Source organism: Sodiomyces alkalinus (genome assembly GCF_003711515.1).
Source record: "Sodiomyces alkalinus F11 unplaced genomic scaffold SODALscaffold_6, whole genome shotgun sequence".
Classification (NCBI taxonomy): domain Eukaryota; kingdom Fungi; phylum Ascomycota; class Sordariomycetes; order Glomerellales; family Plectosphaerellaceae; genus Sodiomyces; species Sodiomyces alkalinus.
Genome location: NW_021167084.1, coordinates 1,716,331 through 1,736,487, shown reverse-complemented (window position 1 = coordinate 1,736,487; position 20,157 = coordinate 1,716,331). Strand labels below are relative to the sequence as shown.

The 20,157-nt window shown below is 41.7% G+C and overlaps 2 protein-coding genes across 2 annotated transcripts; both read left to right on the top strand.

Annotated features, from left to right (window-relative positions):
• The first annotated feature begins 726 nt into the window (after nucleotides 1–726).
• Nucleotides 727–1,462, top strand: SODALDRAFT_182054 (hypothetical protein). The gene has a single exon (XM_028607063.1). The coding sequence runs from the start codon at nucleotides 909–911 to the stop codon at nucleotides 1,278–1,280; it is 372 nt and encodes a 123-aa protein (XP_028465916.1). The 5' UTR covers nucleotides 727–908; the 3' UTR covers nucleotides 1,281–1,462.
• Nucleotides 1,463–1,486: 24 nt separating this feature from the next.
• On the top strand, nucleotides 1,487–3,212 carry SODALDRAFT_360444 (hypothetical protein; the record flags this gene model as incomplete). The annotated part of the gene is made up of 7 exons (XM_028614265.1): nucleotides 1,487–1,503; nucleotides 1,570–1,721; nucleotides 1,967–2,184; nucleotides 2,247–2,305; nucleotides 2,351–2,437; nucleotides 2,751–2,823; nucleotides 3,186–3,212. The coding sequence occupies 7 exons, from the start codon at nucleotides 1,487–1,489 to the stop codon at nucleotides 3,210–3,212; spliced, it is 633 nt and encodes a 210-aa protein (XP_028465915.1).
• Between the last annotated feature and the right edge of the window lie 16,945 nt (nucleotides 3,213–20,157).

Below are 20,157 nucleotides of genomic sequence, written 5' to 3'. Positions count from 1 at the left end.
CTCCAATGGAACAACCAACTGTCAGTCACAGACAGTACCTAATAATAAGGGCAGTAAAAGGGGGGCGCGTGACCATGCGGAAATTTTACACTGGCCTGCTTCGCGGTGTGTCTCTGGGCATGCAGGCGATTCGCTAGCCGTTCGCCCATGTCGTGTCTGGGGTGCTGGACATGGCTAGGCCATGGCACGGGCTGGACAGGGGAGTCGAGTGCAGCTGCAGGGGGAAGAACTTCCAATATTGGTACGTTGTACATTGCACCGTCGTGCGGGCCCATGGGGTTGAAATGAAGGGCGGGGATGGTGGCTGAAGAGACTCGCCGACGTTGCGGAGAGGGAGAGCGTTACATATGTTTATGGGAAAGCTGTTTCCCATTGGCCATTGGTCCAGAATGGTCACGCCATATCACGTGGGCTCCCGGAGCCGGAGTTACTGTACAGCCGAGTCCATCTTGCTTTATACCGTATGACCCGACTTCAAATCTCTCCACTCCTCCCACTCCTACCTTAATTACCCTGTGCTCTCGTGTTCAAAAGAGCCTTGAATTCTTACAGAGTTCGAAGCAGTTATACATGGATTCCGCGGCTCGGCACCCGCTTACCTTGCAGATCCATCCTCGGTCCACGGAGCTGATCGGCGTCTTTCTGCGGTAATTAGTGGATGATCTTGCCACTAGCCCATTTCTACCATCTGCAGCACCTCCTCTTCGTTCCCCGAGAAACTTGCTTGCTCTCATTTGTATAAAACCAGCAAGACGTCTTCTTTGGGACAAGTCGCGTCCTTAGCTTCGACTAGCGGACTGGAAGCAAGGATCAGCCTTGTTAAGTTCTTCCCAACATCTTCAACCCCTCAGTCTGAGTGCCAACATGGAGGTGGATCTCGACGTCTGTAATCCGAGTACAGGCCTCTGATGGCCTCTCTCCGTTTACGGCTACTCTTCCTGCAGCGCCCAACCAAGTGGTGGTGTTCCTATTCAAGCCCGATGCTGTCTACCTTACCAACGGCCTACGTTGTAAGCGCTGCGACAACCTGCTCCCGCCCAGAAAAGCCTCCCCGGGTTGTAGCATGCGTGGACGGTCACCGTCCTGCTAGGGTTCATATCTACGAATCTGATGTTCCGGTCCAGCAGCTTCCCTGCCAACGTGTGCGTCAGCTAACCTACGCAACATACATAACATGCTATCCACGGCCAAGTCGTACCCTGGAGACTGGCCTCGTGACAACTCACCAGTACTCAATAGTTTACGATGCCAGAGTCAGTCCGACCCCTGAGGGAAGCTAAATCAACACGGGGCCCAGATAACTAAAGCCGTAAATCCCTATGCGTTGTTCCCCAAGGCTTGTCTGCGACGTCATCTTAACCGTACCATCATGCTTCCGGCGAGGTCGGAGTGGTCAAACAACATGCCCTTCGACCCTCCTGCCTTTGTGTCTCTGTGAAAAGGGCCGAGAAAAGACTACGGGTAAGCCTATCGCTCGTAAAGCACCATGTCTGACCATCTTGGGTGCGTTTCTAGCATGAATAGGAGCAGGAGACCCGGATAACCCCGTGGGCCTCAGACAATATTGAGGCCGCCAACCAAGGACGGACGCCACGGCACCTCCCAACCCAGGGCCAAGGTTGGGAACTTGGATCGTGCTGAACGTCATTTACAACATGAAGCCCTTTGCAAGTGCCTGCATCCCACCAAGGACTCAAGAGCCACAGCTGGACGAAACGATGGTTTTAGGAGAAGAAAAGAAAGAAAGGCAACAGGTACACACAAATGCGAGGAGCACTCCAACCAAAGAGCCGATCCTCCCATGTAGCGATATCGCCTACATCTCCGAATGCTATCCATAGGTCTCTGAGACAAACACGGCGCAGTATCCTGTGGTAGAAAAACTGAACACCGAAGGGAAATTTGTCCCGGGCCAGGTTCTCGAGAAAAGCTGGACGTATCTACTGCTTGAACCGGCACTCCGCAGCATCCTCGGAAGAACAGCATAGGCCTCTTCGGGAGACGAGTGAAGATTGGAAGAGGCGGTGCCTAGGCCGACGCCAGCCGGGGCAGCGGATGGACCGAGACATAGCTGAATTACCCTTCCCTGTTCACCTCCGGCGGGGACGGAATCACCGAACTTACGAAGACCTCGTGCGTCCTGGTGTTACCGACTGGCGGGTGTCACTGGCTCCAGAGGCCAGCGTTAGCTATTGTTGAGTGGTCACTGCGAAGCCATGGCAACTGAGACTGAAACCACACAACAGAGCTCATGTTACCTCCACACAAAACACATCGGACGGGGCTTGATAGCTTCAGGGAATCGGTGCTTAACTTGGAAAGAATTAGCTATTGTGTTCTGGCCCTTCAGGAAGCTTCTTCGACCTGTCAGTTGGGACATCGTTGTGATGCAAAGACACGAACGCACAGCCTTGGGCATCAACATTCTGGCGATGTTGTGATATTCTACCGTGAACTAACATGGTCGCCATAAGTCCAATACCCACCGCTGGTCGATATTGATTTTTGTCCCTCTCCATGACCATTACTCCTATTACTTTGCGGTTGCCGATATCTGAAGTAAACTAGGAAGCACAAGAAGGAGAAAAGACAAGGAAATAGAAGAAAAGATAGCAGTTGCCAGAGTTGCAATCAGAAAGGTATGTCTTAACTGTCCTCATTATATTCCGGGACAAAGGACACTCAACGCGCGAGCCTGACACGATTCATCGCGATATGCAATGGTGTTAGTGGCAGCAAAAGGCCACAAGTGACACATACTGGCTTGATACTGTTGACAGCGAGTCAAAAGTCATCGAGGTTTCATTCTCGAGCCTGGAACACGTTACACAATGACATGTTAGCAAGTTGTAACTGGGGGAAGTAATATATAGAATCGATAACATACGCTGTCCACTGTATTAGTATTTTGATAGACCGACTCCTAATTGCTCGGCATAGTCAATGTACCTCCAGTTAAATCGAGCAGAATTAACAGTGCGCCTGGTTATTATGACTCCGTGTAGTGCTTTGTATATTAGTAGTCGGTCTAAAGGGCACCGTGATGTAAGATAAAGTCCATTATAGCCTGCCGCTCTCCGCCTATCAAATGATATATTATTATAAGATAGTCAAAGTTTAGAAACCCGTAGGAGAACCGTAATTGCCTTGGTATAATTTCGATACTATTACGAAACGCGACTCAGATCCAGTCTGCCAGTTCCAAGGGATAGAGGAGTGCCTCGCGAATACTCTGATTAGGCGGCTTTCAAATTCACAGACTCGATCCAGCCTTAGGTATATAGAAGAAAGAAATAAGACTAGTAACTAGACTTTTATATATGTGGCCGCCTTAAAACTATGTTTAACTGCTTCACGAACGATAATATATCGACGTTGTATTTCGCGTTCACGCTTAGCCCAGATATAAGAGGTGTTAAACTATATATGCCTTAAGAAGTACCTATATATTAGAGAATTCTCTTTTAGTGTAGTAGTACGTTTTTAAGTGTGATAGTTATAAGCCCGGGTAGTAGTAGTAACTAGTAACTTCCTGCTAATCTAGTATTCGGGATATAACTACTTATTATGCTTTAGAATAGCGGAGAAGAGCGTAGTCTTATTAAAGCTGCTTCGACGCTTTAATATAACTATCCTTTAGTATAAGCTAATTATTATCTTCTTCTTCTTCGTATTCGTTATTCTAACCGATACTACGTAGTATTATTCCGATTAATTATAACTATTAATATATACTAGTTATAGTAGTCGATCGACTAATAAAAGCTTACTGATATTACCGACCTTCCCGCGACTCTCCGCGTCCGCGAGTCGAAGAAGAATAGTCATAGCACTTAAGAGTAGGCTATCTTAGACTAAGCGTTTTATAAGTATTAGTTCGTAACGCTAGAAACGTGTTAATTAAGGGAACTAAGCGGATAGACTATAAGATATACTCCCGAACCTAAATATATTAAGTTATATCTTGATACACGTTAAAACACCGCTCCCTATAACCGTTTTAGCGTATTTATTAGGATCTTTAAGAGCTACCTAAGAGCTATAACGGAATACGATATCTTCTTATAATAAAGGACGAATATAGCGGCTAGATCTATATACTGCCTTTAGTTTCGAAAAATAGCGTTACGGTTTATAACGCGCTATAAGCCTTCGAATAATAGGTTAATCGGTAGTTTATATTATATATCTATAAGATACGTAGTAATAATAAACCCTTAATTATTCATATAGCAGGGGATTTAATAACCTAGCTATAGGCGAGTAGTTAAGGGATCGATATAGAAATTACACCGCCCTATACTTATAAACCGAATAAAGGCAGCGAAAGAGCCAGTTAACTAATTATTATAAAGTCTAATACTATACTTAACGGAGCAGGAATTCTACTAGATAAATAGCTAGAGAGTACTAGATCAGTAGCGTTATTATATAATATAAGTCCCTTATAACGATATGGATAAAAATCCCTAGTAGAAATCCTCGACTTATAGTTTAGAAAGAATATACCGATTCTAATAAAAGAGTATATAGTCGACCTACGCCCTAATTAGAGTGGTATTTATACCTATAGCTACCGCGCCTATCTAATAGTAAGGAATAGGGAAGCTAGGATGAATAGGAAACTATATAAGGTTTAACTAAGGGGATATATTAAGTATCTTATAGGTTATATTACCTATAATACTTACCGAGTATAGATTCTATAGCTTTAGAAGGTTATTATAACGCGTAATATAAAGTTTAACGAGTAGCTATTTTAGAAACTATAGCTTAAAGAAGCAGAATAGATCCCGGAGCCCGAGGCAAGGAACTAGCTTATAACTTATAAAATATAAGAAGATAAAGATAACGACTTTATCCTATAGGCTTACCCTCCGGGTCGATTAATTACTAGCGTACCTTTTAGAGAATAAGTATAGTCCACGGGTTCGAACTCGGGGGTAAAAGTAGTAAAGACTAAGTTAAACGCTTTATCGCTATTACTAGATATACCTAATACACCCGAACTGCCTATAACAGGACTTTAAACCCTACGCGTAATACCTAATCCTTAGAGTAGGAATCTTTAGGTATAAGCGTAGAGCCGTAGTCTTTGGAGGAACTCTTAATTAATAATTCTTCCGACTAATAAGATAACGGAGCGGCTACCTAAGAAGATACCGTAACCGATACGCTAGGATTATATATACTAAAGCTTAATACGGACACTTTAACGATTTTAGCTATAGAAAGGAGTATATAGGCGATAGTATAAGGATTAGCTACCCCTAACCCGTACTATAGTATTAGCCGTACTATAGTGTCCGGATCTAGACTATTTATCCGACTAACTCCTAAAGTAACCGTCTACTAAAGGAAAAAGAGTATATTAGTAAAGGAAGTAACGCGCACTAGTGTAAGAATCACCGATCGCCGTGCTTAAGGAAAGACTATTCGGATTAATCCACGGATATATTAGGTAGAGCTAGATATATCTTTAACTTATGCCTTTTTCTTATTTAATTAATAAGAAGAGCGCTAGGATAGGCTAAAAGGGCTTCTAACCTTTAATTTAATAATCCTCGGAGTAGCTAATACTAAAATAAATACCCGTTTAAATACTAAAAGAGAGGCTATAACGTCACCGAAGCCCTTAATCGACGGTAGAGTTTATCGTGATTACCTAAAGGCTATACTAAGGTATTAGCGGGAGCTTATAAACTACCTGATATGTAAACGGTTTAAGGAAGCCGCGTAGAAGGAGGTAAATAAGCTAATTAAGAAGCGTATATAAAGGGAAATTAAGCGCTTAGAGGCGAAGTTAAAACCTTTTCCGTTAAAGTAGGTTTTTACCTATAAATTCGACTAAGACGGATATCTCGAATAATATAAAGCACGCTTATATATTCGAGGGGATTTATAGGAGAGCTTAATAATTAAGGGAACCTACGTAGTAACGCTCGCTATACGATCTTTTCGTATAGTTATAGCCCTAGCTGCTTAGTTTAATCTAGAGATTAAGTAACTTAATATCGTTAACGCTTATATTAATGCCTAAAGGGGTAAAACAGGAACGCCTATTATATACGAACTTCCTAATAGATTTAAGTAGCCCGATAAGTACTTAAAGCTCGATAAAGCACTATATAGACTACGCGACTCGCCTAGACTATAGTTCTAGACCTTCGCGGCCACCCTAATAGACTTAGAGATAAAGGCTAATAAGGAAGAACCGTGTTTATTCTATACTAAGGCTTAAGACGTATTCGTTATCTTCTTTATAAACGATATTCTCGTGTTATTTTATAGAGATAGTGCTATAAATAGCCTTAGGATTATCGAAGGGATTAAAATAAGGTTTAAAGTATCGGAAAAGGGGGAAGCCGATTAGTTTTTAAATATTAAAATTACTTAAGATCGCCCTTAACATAATATTTTCCTCTCCTATAACTTATATATCGAAAAGATTATAGCTAGGTTTAGTTTAGATACTATAAACACCTACCTAGTAATCCCTATTTCTATTATAGAATACTGGAAAAAAGAAGATAAAGCTACCGCTTAAGAGATTAAATCTTATTAAGAAAAGGTCGGATTAGTGCTTTATATAGTAGTTATAATACGTCCTAATATAGTATTCGCCGCCTCTATTCTCTCCCGCTTTCTTAGAAACCCCTCTCCCGAGTATTATAAAGCGGTAGACTAAGCTATCCGCTATTTATTTATAATAAGGGACCTCTTAATTTAGTACGGATTAAGTATTAATTTATAGACGATAGTTATCGTAAATAACGCCTTTTTTATAGACGATTTAGATACACAAAGACCTTTATAGGGTTACCTTATTAGCCTATTTAGTAGATTAGTTATATAGAAAGTAATTAGGTAAGTAACGGTAATAATATCTATAACTACAGTAGAGCTACTCGCTTTAGAGTAAGTAGCGAAAGAAATAATAGGTTTAAAGCGTCTTTTCGTCGAAATACGATTTAATCTAGAATCTCCTTAGGATATCTATTACGATAATATATAAATAATACGCTTAATAGTCGACGATAGCTTTAGGATTAAGACTAGGCTTCGCTATATAGATATATAGCGCTTTTAGGTAAGGCAGGAGAATATAAAGGGATTATTTAGAGTCGTATATCTTACTACGAATTTAATATTATCGGACGGATTAATAAAAGCACTTCCACGATAAAAGTTCGAGAATTTCCGAGTATATCTTAATACAATTAGTGTATAGAGGAGGTAGAAAGAAGTAGTTAAAGTCGAAATTCCCGTGCCTTAGGCGTACCGCGCGCCGGCGGTTTAGTTAATTTAGTAAAAAGTAGGGTATAGTTACTTCTAATACTAAAACACTATACTAAAACCTAAAAGTAAACCCTAAAAGATAATATCGGAGTGTACTAGATAATTCACTAAGCTCTATTAATACTATCCGGAGCACTATTCTGCGCGATATCTACGCTATTTCCTCTAGTAGGAGGAGTAACGATAAACCTATTCTCCCGAAGAATATCTATTATAACCCCCGCGAGCTAGGAGGTATAATTACTACTCGAAGTAATAGCGGGGAGCTAGTTTAACTCTCTCTTAGATTCTTCTTTACGGAAAAACTTCTTATTATCGTTATCCTTTATTAACTTAATTATAAACTTTACCAGTTATTTAAGCTTAGCGAAAAACTACGCGAGACTAGTTACTTAGAGCCTTTATCCTTAAAAATAAAGCGATAAACGCACCTTTTTATTATCGTCCTCCGAGTCTTTATCGACTTTTCGGACTATAATATAGTTAAACAGAATTTTAACTAAGGAAATAAGGCTAGAAAAACTATAAGTATAGGTTAGCGGTCGTAAAGCTTAAAAGCGTATATATCTTCGAGCTAATACGAAATAGAGTACACGATTATAATTATAAAGCGCCTTAGATAAGGAGTAAGAACTTATAGAGAATAGTATATATAGTTTTTATCCTTATACTTTTAGCACCTATTAGAGCGCCTAGGAACGGAAAAATAGTAATTAAAGGAGCGCTGCTTTCTAGAATAAATACACTTTATATATTCGAGGCAGGGCGGTTCGAATAAGACTAGAATAAAATCGTTGTCGGTATCGTTATTATTATTATTACTACTACCCTTAACAGTCTATTAGGAATTAGCTAAGGTCTAGAGTAATTGGATCCAGAATAAACGCGCTAAAATAACTTATAGTAGCACCCTTTTTACCGGCACCCTTACCCTTATTATTCTTAACGCTATTGGACGAAGCCTTTTTCGCCGTAGCCATACGAGTAACCGCCAAGAGAGTAGAAGGAGCCTAAACGATACTACTAGTAAGCACGCGCCACTAAAAATAAAGTTCCGATACTTACTATATCGCTATTATTATTGTTTTTATTACTGTTATTTAGAAAAATCGGTAAAATTAGATTAAGATCGTTAAATTCCTTAAAAAATAACGGAATAAGAGGTTATAAGAGGGAGGATCTAAAAGCTCTAAAACGCCGGCACTATTACGGGTTAGCCCCGATATAGAGGATCCGGCTATACTCTGGATCTTCCTGGCTACGCGTTTAGTTAACGGACCTATATCGCCTAGCTATCGCTACCTTATAGCTAGCCTCGCGTTATAGACTTTTCTCCTTTTTCTTCTTCCTTCCTTAGTTCTAGATAATCTATTATTACGACCTTATTTATACTACGACCTATAACCAGTCGTTAATATATCTAGAACTTAGCGATACCCACGCGCTATACTAGCGATAGACTAAGATCCGAATACTACCGCCTAACGACCTATTAGAATTAAATAGGTCGCGGAGTGGATAAGCCGACGCTTCGAAGAAAACGACTAAGCCTTAAACGTAAGGCTAGACCCTCTCCACGAGTAATATGCCGATATTAACGCTAGGCTTACCCTGATATAAGAGCACTACTCGGAGATATACTAGTTTATTAAACGATAACACGCGAGGGAAGAAGCCGATAAGCGATAACGCCTATTAGTCGAATAGCTTATAGCCCGGCTTTTAGGATCGCTTACTCCGTAGAACCTAATACCGCTAAACCTAAATATTCCGGCCCCCTCGTAGACCCCGATAATTCTTACGCTAGTAGAATCCATACTATCTCCGGTCCTCTCGCCGGCGCTCTAGCTGACGATAATAACGGTAGCTCCCCGTAAGACTATTAATAGCCCGGCGGAGTTTTTAAGGAAAAGAGTATACTATAGCGCGTAGGCCTACGCGATACGGTAAAAGCTTATAATCGATAGCGACCTATTCTAGAATGATATATAAGCCTAGTATACTATCTATAATTACCTAGGACCCGAGGTATAATAAGTAGTATCGGCCTTTTATAAAAGTGATAGGCTAGGTAAGCTTATAGACCCTAACGACTTTATAGCGTACCTTAATCGTACCTATCTTAACCCTATAGAATAGTCGCGAGCCGCTTAAGCTCTACGCACGATTCGATAATAGTCTAACGAGTCGTTTACTACCTTTTTACCCCGCTTTAAAAGATAGATCGCCCTTACGCATAGTACCGAGTAGGAAGCTACCGTATAGATTTTATTCCTTAAGGGAACAATTACCTTTTAACTTAGGGATAAGCTTATTTTAGCCCGTATTCCTACCGATAACTATACTGCATGGGTTAACGGTGTATAAGAGATCGCCGGGAAGCTTAAGGGTTATTAGTTCGAGCGGAATTACGATAAGCGAGCTTAAGAGTATATAACTACGAAGAAGGACGCCGATAACGATACGAAGATAGGTAAAGTAAACCACGTTAACGACGGGAAGGCGAAGCAGGAGACTCGAATATACTATAACTATAATAAGAAAGGGTATATTGCACGGAACTATAAGAAACTAAAGGAAAACTAAAAGACGGTTCGAAAGGTTAAAGAGTCTTATATAAAGGATCACGATAAGAGCGATAACGAGTTAACTAGCGATAACGACTCGGAAAAAGAATAGCTCTAACGTAAAAATAGACGTTAAAGCCGATAGCCGCGATACGGCGAGAGTAGGAAACGTTTAAAGTGCGTGCTAGTAATAACCCTATATTTATTATAGCTAGAGTAAATAAACGGTATATCCTCGCCCTTATTAATACTGGTTATAACTACTATACCGCTATAAGTGAACGGTTTACCTAAAGACTCTAATTACCGTTAGTCGATAAGACGAATCGACTACTAAATAGCTTCTTAGAAGTTACCGGAATTATTAGTAGCGCGGGAATCGCTATCTATAAGCTTAAGATCAGCGGCTACTTATAAAGACTATTTATATATATAGTACCCGGGCTTAATTAAGACGTATTCCTCGGGAAGCCTTAGATAGAATAGAATAATATAACGTATTACGCTAAGAATAAAAGACTTTACTACGGAGTAGCTAGACTAAAAATACGACTCTACTATAAAAAAGAACCGGCCGGAGTATAAGCTATCCGCGATACCTATTTAGTTACTAAATCTATATTCGCGGGCCTTATCCGACGATTACGATAGAAGGGCAAAAAAGCCTTAATTTAAGGAGTACGCTTAAAGGACATCGAAAAAGCGTTAAATAAGAAATAACTAATCGACCCGAGGGACTTTATACCCGAGAAGCTATTACGAGAATTTAGCGACCTATTCGCGCCCGATAAAGTAAACTAATTACTGCTATACCGATTAGGGGTTAATCACGAAGTTAACCTTATACCTAATAGCGATAGTAAGGAGTTATCGCTCCCTTAGTGGCCGTTGTATAATATATTAAGGGAAGAACTTTTAGTGTTATGAAAAACACTTACTAACCTAATAGATAAAGGATTTATCCGAGTTAGTAATTCGGAAGCCGCGGCTCTTATCCTCTTTATAAGCAAACTAGGTAGAGGACTCCGATTCTATTACGATTACCGAGCGCTAAATACGATCACTAAGCAAGACTATTACCTATTTCCTTTAATCGCCGAGACGCTATAGAATTTAAGGCAGGCGAAATAGTTTATAAAGCTTAATATAGTCGCCGCCTTCTATATGATTAGGATAGCTCCCGGGTATAAGTATAAGACTACGTTCCGAACACGGTTTAGGCTTTTTAAGTGGCTTATCTGTCTATTTAGCTTAAGTGGAGCTTTAGCGACCTTTTAGCGATATATTAGTAAACCGCTATAGCGTTTCCTAGACGACTTTATTACCGCTTATATTAACGATATCCTGGTTTACTTTAATAGGAGCCGGGCTAACTATAAAGCGAAGGTTAAGCAGGTACTCCGCGCGCTTATAGATACTAGCTTAAACCTAGACCCGTCGAAGTACGAGTTTAGCGTAAAGATAGTAAAGTACCTAGGATTTATAGTTATTATAGGAAAGAGCGTGTTATATAACCCGGAGAAGTTATAAGCTATTCGCGAGTAGGAAGCGCTTATATCGGTTAAAGGCGTGCGAAGCTTCTTAGGATTTACGAATTATTACCGGATCTTTATTAAGGACTTTTCGGGGATTTCCGTACCGTTAATAGCACTTACGAAAAAGGATTACGCCTTCTAATAGGGTCCCGATAAAGAAGCGGCTTTCCGCGAGCTAAAAGCGAGGTTCTAAGAAGGACTAATACTTCGGTAATAGGACCCTATAAATAAGACCTTTATCGAAATAGACTATTCGGGGTTCGCTCTTAAGGGTAGCTTAATATAAAAAGACGTAGACGGAAATCGCTACGTAGTTATATACTACTCCTATAAACTTAATAGAGCGGAATTAATATGCCTGACCGGTAAATCCCTGGCCAGCCATAGGACCTATAAGCCAGGCTTTTCTTAAGGGGTGACCTTTACTATAAAATAAGAGGTGTAATAAAGATATCTTCTCTAAGCTAAAAGGGCGCGCTCCCGGGACTTAAGTATTCCACGGGTAAACCCCGTAGAATCCTCGGCTCTTACGTATAGAAACCCGGGGGATTCCCCGGTATTCACTAATTATACCTTAGGAAAGCTATAGTATACCCTAAAGGTACTTATAGCGTACCCCGTGAGTGCTATAGCTTATACTATAGTACCGCTAGGGTACCCCGTGGTACGCCCTAGTATTCCCGGTAGAATCTAGGGCGTATTAAATGCCCCGGGTAACAAAGCCCTGCGTCCCGCGGGCTTTCCCCGGTAACTACGATAGCCTTACTTGAGGCGTATCGTGGTTATACTAGTAAACCGCGGTATAGTTAGAGAGAATGGAAAGGAAATATTCTTATATAGCGGTGCCTTAATAGCGACCGCCGCCGTTACTATTTACGGCCTATCTAGGCGAAGATAAGATAGAAGAAAATAAAATAAAATAAAGCCAACACCGCGGCCTTCTTTTCTACCGTGTTCTTTAGTAAAACCTAAGGCGAGCGAGTAATTAGATAGAATATGCGGAAATAAATATATTAAACCCGCTATCGTATCTTACCGTGTTCCCTAGTAAAGACTTATTAGTCCTAGTATCTATTCTACCTAACTATATAGTTACTCGAGTATAGTGATCTTATCCTTATTAATAGCAGGCTTAAGGATATCTATTAGGATCCCTATTACGCTAGCAGTATTTATAGGGCTAGCGCTGCCTCGTTTAAGGTAATTTCGGCGGCTTATGCTTTAACTTCCGCGCGATTAACGGCGAACGTTATCTTTAGGCTAATAGTTAAGCGACCGGACTATATAGCTTCTAGGGCTATATAGTGGCGGATAATAGCAATAGCCTTATCTTAATCGGAGGTAAGTAAGTTTACTAGGGTATCCCGGCGGGCCTTAGTTAATTAGCTATCGGAGGAGAGCGGCGCGACGGCCACTATTCTTCCTATACGCTATATTATAAGTAGTAACGGTAAGTCCGCCGCGTTCTATACGATATGACTAGTAAGCCTGTCTCTTAGCTAGGTAAGGAGGAAGTTTACCACCGGGATTAGGAGGTAGATAGTATATTCGCGCTAGCGAATAATAATAATACTCTACTTATCCTTAGTAATATATTCCTCCGCGGGTTAGATACCCGCGATCCTTAGTCTAATACCGAAGTTCTTAATAATATCTTATATAGCCTTTTCCGTGTTAGGCGACCCTATTACTCGCTTAGTTAAGTGCTTAGTGGCGGAATTAATAAGGGCCGAGTGCTTAGTAGATAGTATAAACGAGGGTTCTTTGCCGGTACGAACTATAGCGAGGAACTCTTAGATTATAGATATACTATAAGCGGGTTCCTTACCCTTTTTAGTGGGTAGCCCTTAGATAAACTTCCGGATAAGCGTATTAGTCACGTTAGCTTATTTAGCATACTACGCTAGGTTCTTTTTAAGGTTAGGATATACTATAATTCCTTAGGCTTTTATAGTGACTATATCGTATACTGCCTTAGAAAGGTATTCGTGGTCGCGGATATACTATAGTATAAAGTCTAGGACTACCGCGCTCATTAGTTTCTTAGGTATCTTAGGCTAAGGAACGTTAGCGGATAATACGGCGACCGCGGTATTCACGGCCTTAGCCTCGGCTTTTAGGTTAATAAATATAGCCGAATAGGGGCTAGTCGTGGCGGTAGGGGAGTCGGCGGTATTAATGGTACGAGCGGTTTAGGGGGTTTTAACGAATTTACCCGTATAGTTACGGGGAGTATCGGAGTCTTATACTATAATATATTCCTTAAACAGAGCGTCCGGCTAGTCCTACGATACTATATCCTTATTAACGTCTAGTATATACTTAGGCTAGGGATACTACCTAACGATATCTCTAGCTTTACCTTTAGTAACGCCTTAATTCGCCTTAAGATACTCGGCTAGAATAAAAACTATACGGTCTAAGTCCTGAGTCTCGAAATAATTATAGCCTTAGTTCTGCGTGAAACGACGGAATACGGCGAGCTTATCCTTATACGCCTCCTTCTACACGCTAAAACGCGTGCTTAGGGTAGAGAGTTTATACTCGAGTCGTTCTTCTCCGCTATATAACGTAACGGCCCAGAAATATCCCTTTTTAGTAAGCCCGTGTCCTGCTTTCTTAGGGTTCTTAAAAGCCTTCTTAAAAGTGTCACGGTATTCGATATCTTTTAACGGTTAGTATAAGCTAGGGAATAGAACCGCGAAGTATACCGCGGTTACTTACGCGCTCTACGATTATCGCGGCAGTATAGGGAGATAAAAATGATCGGAGGGAGAGGGGGAGGTAGAAAGGGGATATCTTATAGAATAACGAAGATATAATAAGGGAAAATAGTAAACTATAAGAGCGAAATAGAGGTTATCGAGCGTGGCGAGGGAAAAGAGAGAGCGGAGGAAAACTTAAGGATATAAGCGATATTATTTCGCTAGTGTCTAGTAGGACGCCGTGGTAACCGTGGTTATTATAGCGGTCGATAAAAGGTATATATAGGTTATAGTCCTTCTATTCCTGCCGTTCCCTGGCGTTCCCTGGCGTTATTAGGTATTACCTAGGGTAGCGATAACGTTCGTCTTATATCGCGTTACCGGCGTGCCTTATAACGCTTTAGTAGTCTCCTGGTTCCGCCGTATTTCCCGTGGTTCTTTAACGTTTCCTGGCTATAGTACCCTTAGAACCGTTTTCTTTAAGGCTATCCTTAGATTAACTAAGGTCTTTTATCTAAACCTTAAAGACGTTAATCCGTTAATTAGCTCCTAATCTGTTAATTAGCTCCTACGCCTCTATAGCTTCTTCCGGTATCTGATTAGTTATAAACTAACGTCCCTGAGTATCTGCCCCGGGCGACGTAAGCCCTGCGTCCCGCGGGCGTCCTCTAGTAGTAATAGTGTTCACGATAGACAGGAAAGAAGGGAAAAGGAAGAAGGGAGAGGGAAGAAGGGAAAGGGAAGAAGGGAAAGGAAAGGAGTATACGTTACGAAATAACGGAGATACGTTAGGGGGAGATAGAACTACGATATTCGCCCGGGGAACGGGTCCGCGTTCGGATCCTTAGCCGATAGCGAGGCGAGGAATCCAGGGTAGAGATCTCTGCCGTTTAGCCGTCCGGGGATACCACGGCCTTCTACGGCGTTTAGAAGTCCGATAGAAGCTTAGGGTCCTGGTCGGAAATAATAGCCACGGCGGTGTATATACTATAGTCCGTGGATAGGTATAGGGGCCTTAGTAAACTTATCGGCGGTCGAAGGGTAAGTCTACCGTAGGGAAGCCCTCCTTTTAGCAGGGAGGATAAGCCGAGGGAACCTCGGGCAAATCCGATAAAGGGAGCTATACGAATAGCAGGCTCTTTTAGTGAACTTATCCATTAAAGGCGAGTCGAATAAGGGAAGCCCTCCCTGTACTAGGGAGAACTAGCCGAGGGTACCTCGGGTAGCCCGATAATAAAGTCTATAGCTTATATAGAGGCTATTTCCCTAGCGCGTTGCAGAGGCTAGGGTATACCCCCTAAGGCTTAGGATTCGTAGCTTTCGCACGGATAGGTTCCACGCTTTCCTCTTAGAGATATTAAGCCACTAGCCTCGGGTATTCTCGGCACGTTTAGCCGTTTTTAGTTAGCGAGCCCGTTAATAGGAAAACGTTCTCCGCGAAACGCGAGTAAAGGGAAAATTACGGTAAGGGGAGGTCGGCTCCCCTTTTACTCCGCGGGAAAAGGGGAAAAAAGGGGGGAAATTATCGAGTGGCTCGGTGCCACGGTAAAAGGGGGGGGTTTTTATCGAGTGGCTCAGTGCTACTAAAAAAAGGGGAAATAAAAATATCGTGTGACTTAGTACTACGGGGAAGCTAGTGTGTAGGATAGGATAATCGCTATCCTGCGCCCTTTAGCGATTATTAGGAAGGTTATCGCTACGATTGTTAGGAAGATTAGTATTATATTAGAGCTGGGAATCTATAGTGGGTGCTAGTGCAGGTTCGTATAGGCGCTGTTCCTGTGCTTAACTGGCGACCGTGGATTCCTTAGTATACTCCACGCCTAGACCTAGTAAAGGGGAGGCGATTAGGTTAGTGCTTCGTGTTTCTGTCGGGGCTTTAGTACTACGGAGGACGCTGGTATATAGGATAGTATAGGCGCTATCCTACGCCCTTTAGCGATCGTTAAGAACGGTTAGCGTCGGTATAGGTTAGTAAGATCGCCTACGCTAACTAGTGATTATTAGGAAGGTTATCGCGGTGTCGAAGCTCGGGTTCCACGGCTAGTACAGGTTAGTATAGTCGCTATTCCTGTGCTTAATGGTGGTTTCTTTTATTACTCCACGCCTAAACCTATTAAAGGGGAGGCGTCTTCGCCTGGCGCGCCTTATATCTGTTTAGTCTTAGCACACGAAGTTCGCGCCTTTAAGGGCGGCTACGCCTAGCACGCTAGCGTTCGCTAGAGTACCCCGTGGTACGCCCTGGTAAACTATATACCTGTTTAGTCTTAGTATATATAGTCCGCGACGGCGACCACTAGTAAACCGCGTACCTATTTAGTCTTAGTATACGTAGTCCGCGCCGGGCGGCGGTATACGAACCTTGCCTAAAAGCTTAGTTACTACTATTTAATATATCTAACCGGTAAATCCCTGGCTAGCCAGTACTATAGGACCTATAAGCCAGGCTTTTCTCGAGGGGTAACCTTTACTATAAAATAAAAGGTGTAATAAAGATATCTTCTCTAAGCTAAAAGGGCGCGCTCCAGGGACTTAAGTATTCCACGGGTAAACACCGTGGAATCCTCGGCTCCTACGTATAGGAACCCGGGGGATTCCCCGGTATTCACCAATTATACCCCAGGGAAGCTATAGTATACCCTAAAGGTACCTATGACGTACCCCGTGGGTGCTATGGCTTATACTATAGTACTGCTAGGGTACCCCGTAGTACGCCCTGGTGTTCCCGGTGGAATCTAGGACGTATTAGAAATATAATTACCTAATCTACGATAAAGAGATACTAGCGATTATAAGCTGTCTAGTAGTATAGCGAGCCGAGCTTATTAGTTACAGATAGTTTATAGTTCTATCCGACTATAAGGCCCTTGAATACTTTATAATAAAACGAACGCTTATAAAGCGATAGAGCCGATAGGCCGGTAAGCTCGCGTAGTTTGACTTTATACTTAAATACCGGAAGGGAAAAGATAATACGATAGCGGATACCCTCTCGCGTCGATAGTAAGATAAGCCCTAGGATATAACGGATAAAAGGAAATAATCCCGTTATATCTAATTAATTCCTAATACCATAATCCTACCTCGCGTTCGTAGCATGAATAGCAGCTAAATAATCTTCGAAGCGGACTAGGAGTTATAACGACTATAGGATAAGACGCTTATAACCAATAAGTAGTATTAAAGAGCTTTATCCGCGGTTACTAAGGAAGAACGGTAATTCCCGCCGTTATTAGAATTAAAGCTATAGATTTCTAAGTATTCTATCTCCGCGACTAGGTTATTATTATTCCGCGACCGGATTTAGGTGCCCGGGTCCACTAAAGGGTTAACGCTATAAGGAAGGATCGTCTAGTTAATCTATAACTCGGTAATCGGAGGATACCCGGGATATAAAAATACTATCGCCTTAGTAGCGCGTCGCTTCTTCTAGCTAAGCATAAATAAGGATATCCGATAATTTAGCCGGAACTACGATATCTATAAAAGGGGATATATATAGAGTAATATACAATATAGTCTTTTACGCCCCCTTCCTATACTAGAACGAATACGTAGCGATTTATCGATAGACTTTATAATAGACCTGCTATTAGCCGGCGAGAAGAAAGCGCGCTACCTTTAAGTTATTATAGATCGCCTGACTAAGGCCGTAACGTTAAAGGCGATAAAGATAATAGAAGCTAAAGCCTATATAGAACGGTTCTTATACTACTATTTCCGGTTCCACGGAATACCTTAATCGATTATTAGTGACCGAGGTTCGAACTGGATAAATAGATTCTGGAAGTATTTTTACGAGCTCGCCCGGATATCGCGTAAGCTTAGTATAGTATACTACCCCTAAACCGATAAAGTAACCGAGTATATAAACTAAGAACTGTAGGCCTATTTACGAGCCTTTATTTACTACGCTTTGGACGACTAGAATCGCCTACTACCTATAATATAACTAGCCCTAAATAATCGTAAGAGCTCCGCGATAGGGTTTAGTCCCTTCTTTTTAGAGTATAGTTACTACGTCGACCCGATCCAGATAACCGAGGAGCCCTTAATAGAACCTAAAGTATTAGCGGTATATAACCTACTACGCCGCTTATAGGAAGCGACTAAGTTCGCCTAAGCTATAATCGTGTTAATATAGCTTAGGAATAAAAAGTCTATAAACTAATATCGTTTACTAGCTAAGTATTTTAAAGTAAACGACTTAGTCTAGCTATCGCTAGCTAATTACTCGACCCCTTAACTATCGCGTAAGCTCGGTTAGCTATACCGTAAATACCGGGTTATAAAGGTAATTAGCCTGTATATAGTCGAACTCGCCGTACTATTATAGATCTATCCCCGATTTTATATAGATTTACTATACCACGCGGGCGATAACCCCTTACTAGGGTAGTTAGTAGATAACCCCTAACCCCCGCCTATCCGAGAAATAACTAATAGTAAGGAATAAGAAGTCTAGAATATTCTCTACGCGAGAACTAAAAGGCGAGGTAAAGGATTAAGACGTAAAGTACTAGTGCGATAAGTAGAATACTATAAAGCGATTTAGGAACCGCTTGAACTATTAGTATAAATGCGGGTATTCAACGAGTTTAAAAAGAAGTTCGGCCTAGTAATAATAAACGATAGGCTATTAGATAACTACGCGCTATTACGATATAGGAACCGATATATAAGCGATCGTATCACGATAATCGGAAGAGAGTAAGGTTTAGATTTATTATAGGCCGGATAGGCCCCGCGCCCTAGCTATACTTAATATAAGCCTAGATCGATATCCTCGCCCTTAAAGTCCTTATCCTTAGGATTATCGATTTCCGTAAAAGTCTTACCCTCCTCGCCCCTTTATAGGTCGGAGTCAGTCTCCTTAACCTCTTTATCGTTATTATTATTATTATCCTTATCGTTATCGCTATTAGGAATTATAACGGTACTCCTAATAGTTGTATTATTATTATTAATCTTACTCCGCTATCCTGACTAATCTACAAAAGCCTTCCTAGACTATACGGTCCTTCTCAGGTGGCTATAGAGGGGAAAACCCGGGTAAAACCCGGGGAAAACCTCTATACACTTCCTTAGGTAGAGAGGTGCCGCTACGGGGCTGATATAGCCCCGGTTCTTCCTCGTTACGTATCTAGATCTCACCTGCAGGCTAATAGCTAACGGGAAGTAAAGCAGGCTAGTGGTTAGGTAAGTTAGCCTAAGCTAATCTCTATCGGTGGAGCGGGGGCTAAGGGGGCGCCACCGTGCTACCATTATACGGCGGCTACGGCTCTTTAGCCTCGGTCTCCCTACGTCCCTCGAGGATCGTGCCTTTTATTCCTTCTATTCGGTTAATAAAGAGAGTAGGGGGGCAGGCGCCTCCTACCTCCCCTAGGTGGGTTCCTGCTATATCCGGTAGCAGGTAAGGGGAATAAGGCTCCACCCTATTATAAGAATTAGATCGTTAATATCCCCCGAGGCCTTCGTGCCTTAATCCTCCCTCTTCTTCCTATAACGCTAACGATTTCGTTATAGGTTTCCTCCTAATCTATTCCCGCTTACGGTCCCGCGGGTTTATCGTTACGGCTTATACTAATTAGTAAACTCCTTTAGGATTCTCGTCGTTTTCCCCTCGTAGTTTTAACTATAAGTGTCTCGCGGGTAGCGTCGCAGTAGCGTGGCGGCGTGGGGTTAACTAGGTAGTATAGTATCGATCCATATATACACATAAGCAATTAATAGTAGCAGCCTAATATAAGTTCTCTTCATAGCGTAGTAGTGCCTTTACGATAGCGTGCTAATAGTTATAGATATCTTCTCCTAATAATAACGCCACTACTAATAATAATCGTAACCGTTATAAAAAAGGTTCGATTCGGGTTATACCGTATATAAACCCCGGTAGTATCGAGGTAGTGCCGTAGTAGCTAACTTAGGGTAGTTATATACGTTATAGTAAGCGCTTAGGTATATACCCAGATAACGTAAAGGCCTACTCTAACACTATAAAAACTAATATAGCCTGTTTTTAATATACTAATAGTCGGCGTCTATATAAGG